Source organism: Coturnix japonica, chromosome 1 (genome assembly GCF_054131305.1).
Source record: "Coturnix japonica strain WE chromosome 1, WE-NBRP24, whole genome shotgun sequence".
In the NCBI taxonomy this organism is placed as follows: domain Eukaryota; kingdom Metazoa; phylum Chordata; class Aves; order Galliformes; family Phasianidae; genus Coturnix; species Coturnix japonica.
Genome location: NC_140663.1, coordinates 169,699,238 through 169,715,455, shown reverse-complemented (window position 1 = coordinate 169,715,455; position 16,218 = coordinate 169,699,238). Strand labels below are relative to the sequence as shown.

The 16,218-nt window shown below is 43.7% G+C and overlaps 1 protein-coding gene across 18 annotated transcripts in view; it reads left to right on the top strand.

Annotated features, from left to right (window-relative positions):
• Positions 1-16,218, top strand: part of FAT3 (FAT atypical cadherin 3) — a 428,155-nt gene that overhangs the window by 198,869 nt on the left and 213,068 nt on the right. For all 18 annotated transcript variants that reach the window (XR_014931869.1, XM_032442223.2, XM_015852350.3 and 15 more), the window contains one exon: positions 14,669-14,983. Coding sequence is in view for 17 of the 18 variants with exons in the window: in XM_032442223.2 (XP_032298114.2) it covers positions 14,669-14,983 (315 nt within the window). In the remaining variant the exon portion in view is untranslated. The remainder of the gene's footprint in view (positions 1-14,668; positions 14,984-16,218) is intronic.

Sequence of the window (16,218 nt, the reverse complement as noted above, 5' to 3'; positions counted from 1 at the left end):
GGGCATCCACCACCTCTGGGCAACCTGTGCCAGTGCTACAACACTCCTATTTTATTCTTTTTTCCTTCTATTCAGTCTGTATCTCTTCTCTTTTGGAATGATAGAATCCTTAGAGTTGGAAGGAACCTTTAAAGGCCATCCAGTCCAGCTCTCCTGCACTGAACAGGGACATGCACAGCCATGCTGCTTTAGCTGCAGCCCAGGATACGGTTGGCTTTCTGGGCTGCAAGGACACATTGCTGGCTCATACCCAGCTTTTCATCAACCAGTACACCCAGGTCTTTTTCAGCAGGGCTGTGCTTAATCCATACGTCCCCCAGCTTTTACTGGTAGTGGGGGTTGCCACCGTGTATGTGCGGACTTGGCTTTGTTGAACCTCATGAGGTTCTCTTGGGCCCCCTGCATGAACCTGATTATATCTCTCTGGACAACTTCCTAAGTGCCTTTACCCCTCCTGCCAGACTGACCTGGTTATCTGTGCAGTAGCTGTAGGATATCTTTTCTCCTTTTGCTTGTTTTCTGATTATAATTTTTATACAAAATACTGCTTAGTATCAGTACCAGAGCAAGGCAGGGATGTTACATTCCAGAGGGTTCATTCAGGTTAAGCATAGCCTCTGCTTCCAAGGTCTTATAGTAGAGCAAGAAAAAAGCCAGCATCAGAACAAGGTAGGACAGAAGTGTGTGTAAGAGCAGAAGGGAGAAAGAACATAAGAATTAACCAAGTGCTGATGAGATCATGTGTTCAAACAAGGCACTTAAAAGAAGTGTCATTGCCCACCTCTGCTGTAGGCTCATTTGCAGGTTTAAGCCAAGTAAATGAAATGTTGCTGGTGTCATATTAGTACAGATGATGACAGGAAGTTCTCCCTGAATGCCTGATGGCTCACCACCGTGTGTTACTTACAGATTTCCAGCGACGTTCAGAATCTAATCACTCTACTTCTGCGGTAACAACACATATTGTAGAGATTGTTGGATAATAATGACACTAAAAAGTAATTCCAGCAATGTGTTCAGTTTATGAATGGCTGTAATGTGATAGTTTAATACCGCTTCTCTGCTGGAAACGATGTGAACGCCTGATTATCTATACCTATTAAAACCCAACAACAACAATTATTTATAGCAGGGAAAAAAAACCCAAAACAATCTGTTTGTCACTGGGGAAAACGCACCATGCGTTTTTCTATTAGAAGCTGTACACAGACTGGGATTCCTGCATTCTCTAGTCCTTCAGTCACCACATTAATAGTGTGTGCCATCACCTTGAGGGAGGCACCCCTCCACACTGCAGTGCTGTATGCTGAGCCACCTTTGTAAAGCTGGATCCATTTTTGCCCACTGAACCACCAAACATGTGCTGCTGCAAATATGCACAGTTGATCAGTTAAACTGACTGTGCACTGGTTAATAATGTGCAAATTTTATGTACTTCTTGTGTTCGGTGGGGAAGTGAGTGCCAAAGTTAGCAGTGTCTGTCTGTGTGTGTTTGTTTTGCTATTTTGTGGCTTGTTTTGTCTCACTGTTGTAAGAATTAGCAGATGCTGGATTCATGATGTAGAATTCATGATGCTGGATGCCACCTCCTGGAACTGGTTCTTTAATTAGGTGGCACCAGATGTTTGTTTGGTGGAAAGCAAGTTACAAAGGGCTCGTGCCAGGAATGCCAATGTCATTGCAGTGCCATTGCCACCACCCCTCTCGTTTTGTTCTCAGGGTGATGATCTTTGTGGTCACAATCTCTCCTCGCTCTCAGCCTTTGCGTTCTTTTTTCTTGTGCCTCACAAGGACCATTCCATCCAATCTTGCTTTTCCATGTCCTAATGCTTTGCTTAAAAATTACTGACCAGCTGGATTGGTGCCACTGGGCTTTCCCAGTGTCTTTTTTGGCTGTGTACAGGATTGGGAGTTTTGTGATGAAAGTGTATCCATAAAGCTCATTGACGGGTCCCATTTTGGCATTATCAGTAGGACTTTACCCTTCCTTATCATGCATGAGATTCTCCAGTCAGTGATTTTCTATGGGGCCAGTTCTCCTTGGAACTGCAAACTGGGATTAGGGCAAAGTCCATGTTGCCGTTCATAGTCACAATGACAGATACAAGAAGTCCCAGCCACCTTGTTCCGATACCAACAGCCATCCAGACTGAATCCTTGGGGAGCTGATTTGGTCATGCAGGCAATAGGTGATGAAGTCTTCACATGGGACTCCTGGGGGCAACCAGACGCAAAAAACAAACAAACAAAATAATAATAATAATAAAAAAAATTATATATATATACCTGACTCTGTCACCACCACTGTAAATGGCACCCATATAATGCTAAACATTCCCCAGCTCAGTCTTTGGAGTCTGCTGCGAACAGGGAGAAGAGCAGGTTTACCTGTCACCTTCTTTCAGAAACTGAGATAGCACAGTCTGTATTCCCTGTTCCTGGCTGCACGTGGACCCCACTCAAAGTGCTCCAACCTCCCTTGTCACCATTTTCCTCTCTGGACAAACCCCTGTCTGTGTCTGGGGATGCAGCAGAATCACTCCTATAGGTGATGTTAAGATGCAGTGTCCATGGTGCAATTTATGAGGCCTTCTCAGGGCTTTAGGGCTGCCATCATCAGCCAGCCAGCACTGAGCCTTAGCCTTAATTTGAAGCTGTCTGGGGTACATCAACATGTTTGCAGTCACACCTCTGTAGTATGAAATGGGAGAGCTCTGTGTTCAGACATTTTGGCCATGGTGCTTTCCAGCCCAGGCTCTATGGTACCATGGTTTTGAATGAAGAATGTTCTTCTTGGATGTCTGCCTTCAGGTCTACAGCAAAGTCATGTTTTCCTTGGTATCACTGGTGCAAACACGAAGCCTTTCAGAATAAGCAGCAAGTGATTCATCTATTTATTTGGAGTGGTTGAATGCCTGACCACAGTATGTTTTCTTAAATTTTACAATTTAATAGCAGCCTGGGGTGCTGTATTAATTCTGCTGTACTGCTCCAAGTGGCTAAGATATTGATGCTTAATTCTCTCTTGCTATAGTTCAGAAGTGCTCCACAGGATTAAATAACTGCTTAGCAGCTGGGGCTTCCTTCTCCTGTTGTATTTCTGCCCTGTGACACTGGGCTTACCCCTGGTAATGTGGGTGCAACAGCATCCGGCTGCTGGGAGGTCACTGATGCTTGTCAAGAGTTCCCTCAGAGACTTAGTTTAAGATCTAACTGCTTTCTGAACGCTGATGTCCTTGCAAAGGACTGCTGAGAGCTTGCCATATCTGTTGTCTTCCTGTTGGCCCTGTAACCCATCATCCTACTAGTGTCAAAACAAAGCTAATTCCATCTCATGTTGTAAAAAGTAAATCAGACCAAGGAGATTATTATTCGTTACGGGGATTTTGGCCTTCACTGCCACGTGCATGTAAGGTAAATTCCATTTTAGAGGGGTAGACTTAGTTGTTCAGAAGTAGAGTTTTGCATTGTACTTTCCCAAATAAGCTTTGCTGAAGGAGCCAGTGTTTATCAAGCATGCTGTCAGAGCTCTAGCGCTCAGTGCTGGACAATTGGACAAGTTACATCTCAATTAAGAACAGAAGATAAATGGGTGCCAGTAAATGGAGGTCTTAGGTTAGGGGCATTTAATGGAAGAAATGGAAATGAAAATTGGAAAACAATCTCAAGGATCTATAGAAGATAAGAGTGGAGGAAACTCAATTAGAGGGAGGCATGCTTGCTCCCGCTCTTGGATCTGGGATAATTTCCTGGTTTTTGTTTGGCTGGTCTTATTGCTTCCACAGTTGGCAAAGTTGCAGTATAAATAAATAATTCAATCCCATGTCATGATTTACTCAAATCGATGCGTTTCAAACAGGAAAAAAATAATACCCATTTCAGATTTGTGCATAAATAGATAAATAGATTTTTGCTGTCTTAAGTTAAGACTATAGATTAGCCCTAGGCAAAGCCTTCATTGGTATTACCAAGTGTTAAAAAACTCGCAGCATAAAATACAAAGGCACTTTTAAAGCAAAAATATTCACATGTGCAAGTGTTAAGAGCTCATGAATGCTCTAAACTGCATCTGAAGGTGGATTTGTAAGGCAAGCCATACAGAAAAGCATGCTATATTATTGTGATCTGGCCATTTCCAGAAGTGAAAATAAATCATTTTTACATTGCCTTATTCCACTGGCATGTGCAAGGGAGTATGCATGTGCTTTTATACATATCATACCCATCTGTAATTCAGCATTTTACCAAGGTGGATGGGTGTCAGAAAGCAATAGAAGTCACTGCAGTGTGTAACAAGCACATTAGGCCTGTGTCCACAGAAAGGCTTTGTTTTCTGCCTTATTTCATCGTGGTTCATGCTTGTGGTTTCCCTCAGGGGATCACACAGTGTATATCAGTTCTGAAACATTTCATTATTTGCCTTATCAGGATGTTGACTTTCCGCACTTATTTAGGGAGCTCGGTCATAAAGCACTTTAAGACTGAGCTGCTGTAGTTTATGTGCCTGTGTGTATCTGGCAGCTGGGGAATATAGAGCTTACTTATTTCTGTTGAGGCCTTGCCCCAATGGGAAGTGAGCATCTGGGTGGATGCCGATGTCGTGGTACCCACGGGTGCCAGGCTGCCCACTTTGCTTCCTGGCTTCTTGGGCAGAGCCTCATCATCTCCTGGATGAACAGGCATAGAGAACTGGCAGAAAGCATTATGACTTCTGGGGACACTGGTGCGATAAGATCTGAGTTTTCTGTCTGACATAAAAGTCGGTGCTTAGAAGAGACACAGCCACAGCCCATTTATTTGATTTGCTGTGTTCAGAGCCAAAAGGAAGCACCCACTGAGTAACTGGCACCTTTCCCAAGGATCGTGGTCCGGGTGTCTGCTTTAAGGCTTTTATTGTGCTGCTTTGATTTGCCACAGTCCCTTGTGCATCTCAGCTTCCTTCCGTTTTCTTGTCTGAAGAAGGGTAGCCTACCTGTAGAATATGTTTGAAGATGATAAAATTCAGAATAAAGCTACCTGAAGATTAAAAGAATAGTACTTTGCACTAATACACTCTGACATATTCCCATATACTCTTTAACCCTTGGGTTTATTATCACACACAGTATGGAGAGTGAAACAGAAACACCGTTACTGTCTGCTTGTTTGGGATCTGTGCATGGTTTGATGTTATAACCCCAGCTCCATTTCCTCCGTGCTTTACACAAAGTAGAAAATTAAAGTTCTGACTATCTTAATGATCGCATGCAGTGTTTTCCTACAGAGTTACTGCAGGATTGGTCAAAGCGTTTTGGAAAAAATCCAGCAAGGAAATCAGTTCTTGTTATTTCACTTCTTGCAACCACAGATGTTGCTGTAGGTGAAGGGATGGTCCACTGGGAAGCCAGGATTTGGTTTTGATGATCCCTGTGGGTTCCTTCTAACCGAGCATACTCTATAGCTCTATGAAAAAGAGAAGTGATGTCCTGTGCAGCTGGGAGCTACTCATCACCATCAAAGGAATCTCTCCTCCCAGGGCTCCTTTGGTGGGTACACTGTTGGCAAATTGCAAGTGCTTAAAGGCCAGAATGGACTGAGTTGCCTGTTTTCATGTACCTTTAATCTGAGCCTTCCATACGTCACCTTTATACCTCTTTATTTAGTACATAATGTACTTTTGCTGTCAAGCCCTTCTCCTTCAACAGACTGTAGATCTCATTTGCAGATACCTAGAAATGGGAAAAATTATAGCAGGAATTAATCACTCACCATAGAAAAAATAAATAATAAAGAAGGATATCAAGCTGATTGCTAATTTTATTTTTCCTGGCTTCAGTTTCCAATCATGAGATGCTGCTCCGCCTTATTTTGTTAGATTAAAGAGCCCTTTAGTTTCCCATAATATTTCCTCGTGAACTTTACATGGATTTTATAATCAAATTTCCTCTCCATCTTCTTTTTAATAAGCTTAGCAGATCGAAGTCTTAAACTCTCTTACTGTAAATCATTCTCTCTATTCCTCATGCTGTTTGTGGAGCTCTTCCTTTTTTACATCTTCTCCAAGTTTTTGCTGCACTCTGTGAAGCAGACCCCAGAGTCGTGTACAGTATCTCCAAATGGAAGGAATGCTGCTGTGCCATGCAGTGGTTAAGCAGTGCTTTGGTGCTTATGTTGTGCCTCATTCTTGCCTCTTCCCTGCAGTGTTTGTGTTCAAGCACGGCGTGACTGTTAAACCCCATTCAGAGGTTCTGTTTCTCTCCTTTTTGACTACTCCTCTGGGTTTATTTTTGGACAGAGGAACACTTAACAGGCACATTTCAGGGTTGATGTTATTACTCTTTTCACAGGGTTACCCATTTGCAATGGTCTGACAGGCTGTTGAAAGAAGCAGTGGCAAAGGAGGAAAACCAAAAAGACTCTGTTTTCAGTGTAATAAAAGACTCAAGTAACACAGCAGTGTTCCCAGTTGGCACTTACTTGCTCTGGCCAACCATCCCAGGCCGACCCTTCTCTGTTGGGATCCATCAGAGCAGTGATGCCCTTTATGTTAAGTCAACTCATCATGCCTTATGGGTGGGGGGGGGAGGTGGAGGCCATTGGGTAGCCTCCTCTAGCAGCATAGCTCAGCCCTTTGGTCTCTCCCCATGGGTGCTCAATGGTTGGAGCAGCTCAGCACAGATGTAGCATAAGGCTTCCCAGACCAATCCCTCATCCCTTAGGCTGTGCAAAGATACTCAGCTCTATGCCAATGAAGAACCTGCACAGAAGTCTTTTTCTGCTGTTGCTCAGGCCAGAACTTCTATCAGCATCCTTTCGAGCATCCTGTGCCTTTTTTTCTTCTCTTTCTGCTTCGGTTTTGCCCCACTTCTGATCTCAGTTCTAAAATAACCAGGACCAAACCCTTCTTTTTCCCAGTCCCCACAGGGGAGAACACACAGGTTGGACTGCAGTCTCTTTATTAATCTACTAAAGAGTATGTACAGAATATCTGGGTTACTGTGGGCATTAGCCAGGCCCTTTGTGAAAAAGTGCCTCTGCACAAGCAGTTTATTATTGAGGCTTAACAACTTCCATTGTTGGCCTAACAATGAGGAATTGTGCTGATGCCATCTGCGGGTTGCCTTTGGTCAGGAAGACTGCAGAGGTGAGCTGTATAATCTGAGCAGTGCTCAGAAAGCAAAGCAGAACTCAATTTGCTGTAGAGACAAACAGATACAGGGAGAGAAATACTTACAGTATTTACAGTATTGAAGGGAATTCATGTTTTGCCATTCATGAGCAGCCAGAAATTCAGAAGCCCTCAGTCATACAGGTTGAAGGAGATGGCTGAAGCCACCAGCCTGGAGCACATCCTGCTTTGTCACAGCAACTTTACACTTGATCTACACTGAGTCCAGGCCTGGGGCCCCCAGCACAAAAAGGATGCAAGGCTGTTGGAGTGGGTCCAGAGGAGAACCATGAAGATTATCAGAGAGCTGGAGAACGTCTCCTGTGAAGAAAACAGGTGGGAGTTGGGCTTTTTCAGCTTCAGGGAGACCTCATCGCCATCTTTCAGTACCTGAGGGGAGCTTACACACTGGCCAGTTTTTTACACCATCTGATAGTGACAGGACAAAAGGTAATAGCTTCAAATCAAAATATGGTATGTTCAGGTTAGATGTTAGGAAGAAATACATTATGAGGGCATTGAGGCCATGGCACAGGTTGCCCAAAGAAACTGTGGATGCCCCATCCCAGGAGGTGCTCAAGGCCAGGTTGGATAGGCCGTGGGCAGACTGAGCTGGTGGGGGGCAACCAGCCCATGTCAGAGGGTTGGAATGGAGTGGCTTTATGGGCCATTCTAATTCAAGCCATTCTATGATCCTGAGATTCTGTGGTCCCATCTCTCTGCACCAGAAGGGGTAGGAAGCAGCACGTGGCAGCATTCAGCCATTGCTGGAGCTTCCCAGCTCCTCTCAGTGTGGTTTAATTGCAGGGTTTTATTACACTGTTCAGCTGTGATGGGACTGTGTTATGCTTTGACAGAGATTATTCATTAAGGAGAAGGATTTTTACAGTATTTGTGCTTTTGAAGGCAATTTGGTTCCTCCAGAGGAGTCCACTGTAGATTTTTAATTTATCCATGTAAGATTATTTTTGTTGCTGCTTTTTTTTTTTTTTTTAGTTTTTCCCAAGCTGAAAAGCATCGAAGCAAAAAGAAGAGGAATATTTCTTTAAATAATTAGAGCACTGTGAAGGAAGATGCAGAAATGACAATAAAGCCCAGTCAGGTTAAAATGTTGGCACAACTTATTTCATTTAATTCGTAAATGTAAGAAGATAGATAGAGAATTTATTTGACTAAGCGTCTGGTTCAGTGTCTTGATGATATGTTTGGAAAATTGCTCTGAAATTGATGTGTAAGTGACCTTGAAGATGTTGTATTTAAGTGATAGCTCACTTTGATCTGAAGCTGTAAGCTTTTATTTCCTACCCTCTCCTTCCCCAAACACAGCGAGCAAAGAAAATGTGCCGTGTGGGGCTGAAAGTAAAGAAGGAAGGATCTTACTTCAGAATCTAAGCAGTGTGGAGGTCAGGCACCCACACAACGACATGCCTTTATTCCAGAGCCAGGCAGTGCTGCTGTCTTCAAGTTGCCTTGTGAGACCTGGGGAGCTCCTTTCAGCCCTATGGGAAACCCAGAGTTGTTGGTGGTGCAAAAGATATGCAAAGCTACAGATATGGTTCTTCTCCTTATTGTCATTTTAATTTGAGTGAGCGCTGGCCAGGCCTCAACTTGAGTGTCACTTCTGTGAAGTTCCCCCTGAAGTGCACCGTGGCATTTCATGCAACCTTCACATTATCTACCTATTTGTCTACTATGTGCAGAATGTTACACTTATTAACAGCAGTGTTAATGTCCTTGTCACAATCCTGGCTGGTTGGGATATTCATGACAGTGTATGCAATAACTTGTTCAGAGGTGTATTTGCCGACTAATCCGATGCCAGTTGAAATAGCATTGCTGAGGATTGCTTTTTTAATTAATTCTCTTTTACTGCCCCGGGAACATTGATATAATATCCACTGCAGAAACTGCATGTTGAGGTAACAGCAGATTTGTACATTAATAACATCAGTAAAAAAGAGAAAATTAACAGTTAAGCCCCGGACAGGACTGTTACCTGTCTTGCACTGTTTGATGGACGTGGCCTTTTATATCTGTCATATAAATGAACCAGACGAAGGAATATTGGAAAGTTCTACATATGTATAACCTCACAAAGTTAATATTGCTTTTGGAATTGTTCCTTGGCATGATCTAATCTCCATTTAAGTCAATGGGGATATTTCCTTTCGCTTCAATAGTAGCTGGGTTTGCTTTTTAATGCGCATTAAAGCTTGCAAAATGCGTGCAATAAAATAAAAACAGGAGGACACGCTCTGCACAGCGGGGGGGCTTAAATGGAGGCACAGAAATAGCATTTAATCATCAGTGTAAGGAGGCTGGCTTTCAGAGCTGCCCGCTGGGAGCAGTGGGTGGCATGGGCAATGGGCTGCCTCCACGCTGCGCCAGGTTCGTGGCTGTTATGATGCCGCCATATGATGGCCATATTCATCTCAGGTCCTGGCAATTCATGGCTTCAAAAGAAGCGAATATAATGCAGGATTTGTTCGTGTTCCCACTGGTTCCAGTGCCCCCAGTGTGTTCAGCCTGCCTGGCACTGGTGCTCAGGTCCACCATGCATCTTTGTCATGCTAAAGCTGTTCAGTCTTTTAGCCTATATTTTAAATCTATCCTCATTGGAAGTAACAAAATAAGTATCTGCTAAAAGAGGTACACGCTTGGCTTTTATGTACATCTGACTCATTTTATTTTGAAGTACCTAAATAAAAGAATTATGCGTTAGGTGTAAAGTTGGCCTTCTTTAAATCATAAATTTTCTTTCTTAATTGAAAGCGTAATTTCTGCCTACAAATCATGCTATTCCGGTTGATTTTATGTTTGTTAGCTCGATGAATTAAGGGCTTGCATAATTTTATAACTTTTCCTGACGACGTTAGCTCTCTGTTCAACGTCCTTCAGAAATGACATATTTGCTCAGTGTGAGGAACCTGATGTTCAGAGTCTGCTGCAAGCCTCCTGCTGATCTTGGGCAGGCCTAAGCACCTAACTAAATCCTTTCTTCCCCTCTGGAGGCCTTGAAAAAGATGTCATCATGAACTTTTTTTTCTTTTAGAGCTCCATTGCTGTGCTTCTTTGCCAACAAGGAAATGCAAGTGAGGAGCATTGGGTGGCAAATCAGTTACAAACAAGGTGTTGTTCTACTGCCAGGGGAGACTGGCAGAGTCTTTGATGAAGGTTATGAATAATTAGTGGTATTTCAGAATCAGTGATTTTGCCTTTCTTCCTTTGAATTCGAGTGATGAAACAGTCCTGAACACTTCCTTATCAGTATTCATTCTTAACTCATTCTCATCATTTCAATTCGGGGACAGAAGAGAATAAATTCTGTGGCTGTTTTGCACGAAGCCCCTTTTGTTTTGAAGCTGGAGGAATGCTTGGAGCTCTGGAAATAACTTTTGGATGCACTTTACATGGCATAAGCTGAAGTGGTCTTGCACATAGTGATGATGGCTTTGTAGGTGTCATGAGCTGAATCGAGCATCGCTCTTAGTCACAGAATCATTGAATGGTTTGGGTTGGAAGGGACTACAGCCCTAACCCCTGCCATGGGCTGGTTGCCCCCCACCAGCTCAGGCTGCACAGGGTCCATCCAACCTGGCCTTGAGCATCTCCAGGGATGGGGCACCACAGCTCTCTGGGCAGCTGTGCCAGGATCTCACTGCCTTCTGGGTAAATAATTTCTTCCTAATATCAAACCTACATCTGCCCTCTTTTATTTTAAAGCCTTTGTTTAGCCTTTGTTTTATCACTACACTCTCCAATGAAGAGTCCTTTCCCAGCCTTCCAGATTAGTGGAATAATTAACATTACCATTGCCACTGTCCCCAGCATTTTCTTGTAGTGCTGAATATACCACAAGTTAGCCAATACTTCCCATCTTCCTGTTTAACAGCTCAGAAGCTTTCCTTGTCCATCATTTGCTGAAACTGTGAGATCATGACTACTTACATTGGCAACTTCTGTAACACAGACACTCGACTCAAGTCAGCAAAATCATACAGTAAAATGTGTTTTGCATCTAGGCCAATAATGTGGGCAGGAAAATAGGTGATACTGTCTTGTCCCACACCAAGGTGCTGAATGGTGGGAGTCTCTGGCCTATCTCCAGCATGCAGGTGCTGCTGCCAGGTGCCCAGTGCAAATTTGTGCTCTCCTTTTTCTGACATCAGCTCCCAACCATCAGACCTCGATTTGCTTTTTCCAGCTAAATTAAAGAACCTCGTTACCCTCCTCTGTCTTTTCCCTGCCTGACTTACTATGGATCACCAAGTTGTCTTTTAATCTTGCCTTCATAATTCAGAATTCAGCTCCTTTCAGTGCTTGCACTATTGAGGGTGTTCCTGAGGGACGATGTGAGTCTTGGGAGGAGTGTATGTATGGAGCATGGCAGTGGGTACCTATGTAAACACCCGCACTGACAGCCCCGTAAACACTCCCTTGCAGGGCTGTGGCAGCTCCATTCATCATGCGACCTGCACACAGAGCATGCCAGATGTGTAAGGCAAACAAGCGGGGGGCGAAAAGAGGTGAGGAAGGAAAGAATGCTTTTCTCTAATCCCCTTTTGCCTTAAGAGCCTCTCGCGTTTCTTGTGACAGCAGTAAATCCATAACTTTCAGGTGAATTTTGGGTGGCCTGTGTCATTTGAAGTGGTTTGCTGAAAGATGGTTCATCAAGTCAGTGGGAGAGGCAGGAAGGAAGCCCTGTTTGCTGATTTTGGGCCACTTGAATAGCCACTAGCTTCTCATTGCCTTTTTTCTGTTTGCCCTCGCCCATCACAGTGCAGCCTTTCACTGTGTGCCACTTTCAGGAGCCATGCAGGAAACATTATCCCATTATTTTCCTGAAGGAAAGAGGGAAAACAAGCATTTAAGAGAAACAACCACACAACGTTTGCGTTGCTGGCGCGTTGCCGAGCCTGAGGGCTGCACTGCATTTACATATAAATGTGCTCGGGATTTTAATCAGAGATTAGTGCGCTCTGTTGTTATTTTTCACTTACAGTGCTCATAACGCGCGTGGTGCTTTGCAGATTGCATTGGACAAATGGATTGTGAGGAATGCGATGGAGAGAGTACCCCCGGCACCACTGGCCTGATTGATTGCTGGTTTATTTCCGAGGGTGCCAGGAGCCCAAGGAAGTGCTGGCTTCAGTCCTTCAGGGATGCTTTAAAAATGAGGCAGTGCTCTCCAAGGGGGACTTGAAGAGCTGGCTGAGAGCCTGCTTGCTTGGATTTCAGCTGCCCTGTGTAGAATGGCAGCATTGCCTCTGTGATGTGGCGTCCCGGTGAACAGCAGAATCTGTTTTTCTGCTTGGTTCATGAATGTGACTGCAAAATTGAGAACTGTTTTTTTAATCACTTGGAAATTTTCAGTATTACAGCCCCTTAGTCAGGAAATCAGCATGGACAGACTATGTAGGTCATTAAAGTGGAAGGGGAAGGTGCTCCCAGGGGTGACACAGGATCTCACCTGGAGAACCTGAAAGAGGAAGAAGACTTTACTCTTTATTTATCGATCTGCTGTGTGTTGACAGGTGAAATGACAAGACATATTGAGCAAAAGGAATTAATTTATATCTGAGACCTTTTAATAAATCAAAAGTAAAATGAAGAATCAGTGTAGCAGCCCCACTGGCAGCTGCTAACACTTGTTTCATGATCCTATCTGTCTGAAATACACAAAGAGAAAGGAACTGTTGCCAGGAGTCATAAAATGAAGGAAAAACTCAGAAGATAGATTTATTAGCATCTCAATTTTGGTGCAATTCAGCTTCATAAACAGAGGTTAATCTGCTAAAACCTTCCTTGCTCTCACTGAGGGAAAACCCCCCTCATTTCAATTTGCGTTTAAAGATCTAAAATAATTCTTCTTGTCGTCTGAATAAATCAACATCTCAAGAAGCAGCAGCGTTTGTCTTTTTTTGGCCTCACTTTTTGCCCACGTGGATTTATTTATTTATTTCCACAAGATGTTGTTTATTATGGGCTCTTCTCATCCCTGCGATGTAATTTCTCTTCTGGACTTGTGGGCATTTTCATCACACTTCACCACATATTTCACCCATGTCTCTACAGAAAGTCATTATGTAGCACAGCTGGCTACTGACAAGAATATTTAGAATACTCTGCCTTTATCCTACAGTGTTGTGTTGTTCACCTTTGTTGGGTGAATAATGTATCTCTGACCTGATGTTTTGGAACAAGACCTTAGCCCATATGGTGTCTTGAATTGGCACTACCCCTTCTTCCTTTCTCTTTGTATGATAAAGCTGTAGGAAAATACCCGTCAATTCAACTAGTGTTAAAAGCTTAGTAAAAAACAAACAAACAAAGAAACTTGAAAGAAAAATGCATAAAAAACAAAAGTGTGTCCTAGAAGATAAACACAAGTAGACCAGACATCTCAGAACCGTTCTGTGACCCTGTGCTGCCTCCTGTCCAGCAGATTTGAGTGGGGATATCAGGAGCTGAAGCCCAACTCCCAGGAACTGACAGCATCCCTTCTGCTCAGGGATTTTCTGTCTCATGATGGGAGTGGTACTCCCCAAGGATGAAAGTTACCTCCTCTGCCTCTTGCTGCTGCCCCTCATAATAGTGATGCAATAAGTTCACTAGTAACTTTGACCATAGGATGGGTTCTGGTGTAAGATGTCCAGGGAAGTTTGATCCAGGCCTGTTTAGATCATTAGGTGTGCAAAGTTTTATCAGGCCATCAAATCCATTCCATCCCCTGATGGCTCATGAGCACAGGGCAGGCATTTTCATGGCTTCTTTTCAAGAAATGTAATAGACTTTCCAGTTGGCTTTTAAACCAAAGGTCATGGCTGCATCCAGGATCATAAATGGAATAATTGCTAGTTTCTGAAAAGCCAAATTTGATGCATAACTTGTTGGACAGGAGCTGAAGAATAATGCAGATGAATTGCTCTTGAACTGCAGATAGTGCATTAAGAGAAGTTCCCAGCATCCCACACCCTGCACTGCTGAACAGTTCCCAGAGCCCTCTCTGCTGGGTCTGCTGCGGGCTGGGGGCTCTGAAGGGTCACCTGTGACTGTTATGGGATCCCTAAAGCCACTCTAAGACTTCATTGAAAGTTGCATGGTAGTCTGATTCTTAAAGAAGACACCTTCATTGCTAGCACTGATCGTAGAGCTCTGGTTTCATCCCTATTTCTTTGTGCAGTTCATAGCCAGTGATGAGCTTCTTCCCTATCAAGGTTTGTACAAGCTTGCATTGCTAGCAGAATAGGAGGGCATTGCTTCTGTTACTCAGCTGCAGCCTCAGCGTGGAGCTGGTAATGACATTAGGACATTTACAAAGGACCATTTATCTCAGTGCAAAGGGCTGAGATGTTGAGCTGGTTTCAGGAAGCAATGGCTGAGATTCTTTATATGCACATATTTAGTTTTGTAGGGTTGAAGCATTTAGTAAATCTGCATACAGTTCTGTCATATAGCCAAATCAAAATAGATATAATTTTTCATTGATCCTATTGAGATCCTCTGCTTGTTTTTCTACAGGAGTTGTCTATACAGCAGATGTCCTTGACCGGGAGACAACCAAATCCTACTGGCTGACAGTGTATGCCACTGACCATGGAGTCGTCCCTCTCTATGCTACCATCGAAGTCTACATTGAGGTGGAGGATGTGAATGACAATGCCCCGCTCACCTCTGAGCCCATCTATTACCCATCCGTCATGGAAAACTCCCCGAAGGATGTATCTGTCATTCAGATCCAAGCCCAGGACCCTGACTCCAGCACTAATGAAAAACTGGCTTACCGGATTACAAGTGGAAATCCTCAGAATTTCTTTGTAATCAATCCCAAAACAGGTAACAAAGTCCTGCTATTTCGTTGTTTATGGGCTTGCTCCCCTTCAGGATCTGTTGGCGTTGCATTGCTTTTTTAAGCTGTGTTTTCTTCTTAGTTATGTGCCTAAAGCATCTTCCTGTGCACTTGTAAATGAGCACACGGCAGCTGATGCTGCTGCAATGATCACTGTTCTGTAGGTCACTGAGTAGCTGCCGGCTGTGGCCTCTTTTCTGTGTCTGTAGGGATGAGACTTTGCTGAGCAGTGCTGGGAGGCAGATTCAAGCTGTTGTAGTTTGTGAAGCAGAGCCTCATGCTTTGTGACACGGAGTGGCTCCGCTGAAGTGAGTGGCACCACACTTGACAAGCACCTGTAATTAGGCTGCGTGTTATGGCAGCTGGATGCAACTGAACAGGTTGTTTCATATAAAAAGGCAATGCAAATGATCTAAAAATCCTTTCAGCCTTTAAGAAAAACCTATGGGGTTGTGATTGGCTGTTCCAACCCCACTATGCTGGAACAACCCTGGACATTGCTGTGCCCTCAGTGCCACCCTTGGGCTGTGCCCGTGAGGATGTTGATGTCACCCAGTGTCACGGGTGCTCCATTGGATGCCTGCCTGTATTTGAACACAGGCAGTCCTCATTCCAGCATTTACCATCTGTCCTTGCTCATGGTTTGTACAGGGAGGCAATCTGACCTAATGGTGTGGGCTGGAGCTGAAGAGTCAAGGGGCAGTAGGTTGATCTACGCAGTTCTCATGCTCCTGGTTTTGGTCTGAGGTTTTGACTGCTATTTTTTTCAAGTTTATATATATCTACTACACATTTCTAAGCAGCTAGAGAAACAAAAGGAATACACCTGAGAGGGAATATTTGTATATTTGTACCGTGGTATAAGAAAATGATATTCACTAAATAACTTTTTACCATGTGGCTGGGCAAACCTAATGCAGTGCATAGCATAAGAAAGGGTCAGGATCATTCAGGCACAAGCCCAGGTGAAGAAATTGTAGAGCATGTGTATTCACTTTGTTCAATCTGGTGAGCCCTAAGGCACATATCTCACTTATTTTTAACACTTGAAATGGCTGAAGATGGTTTTTCCATCTGCATCCTTTCCCTTCCTCCCCCAGCCCCAGAAATCCCATATGGGCAAAATAGTGGAGTTAGGACTCTGCCATGTTTAATGCATGCACATCTCTGCCATTGGTTCCTACTACAGAGCATCCTGATCAGCACAACTCCACTTATCCAC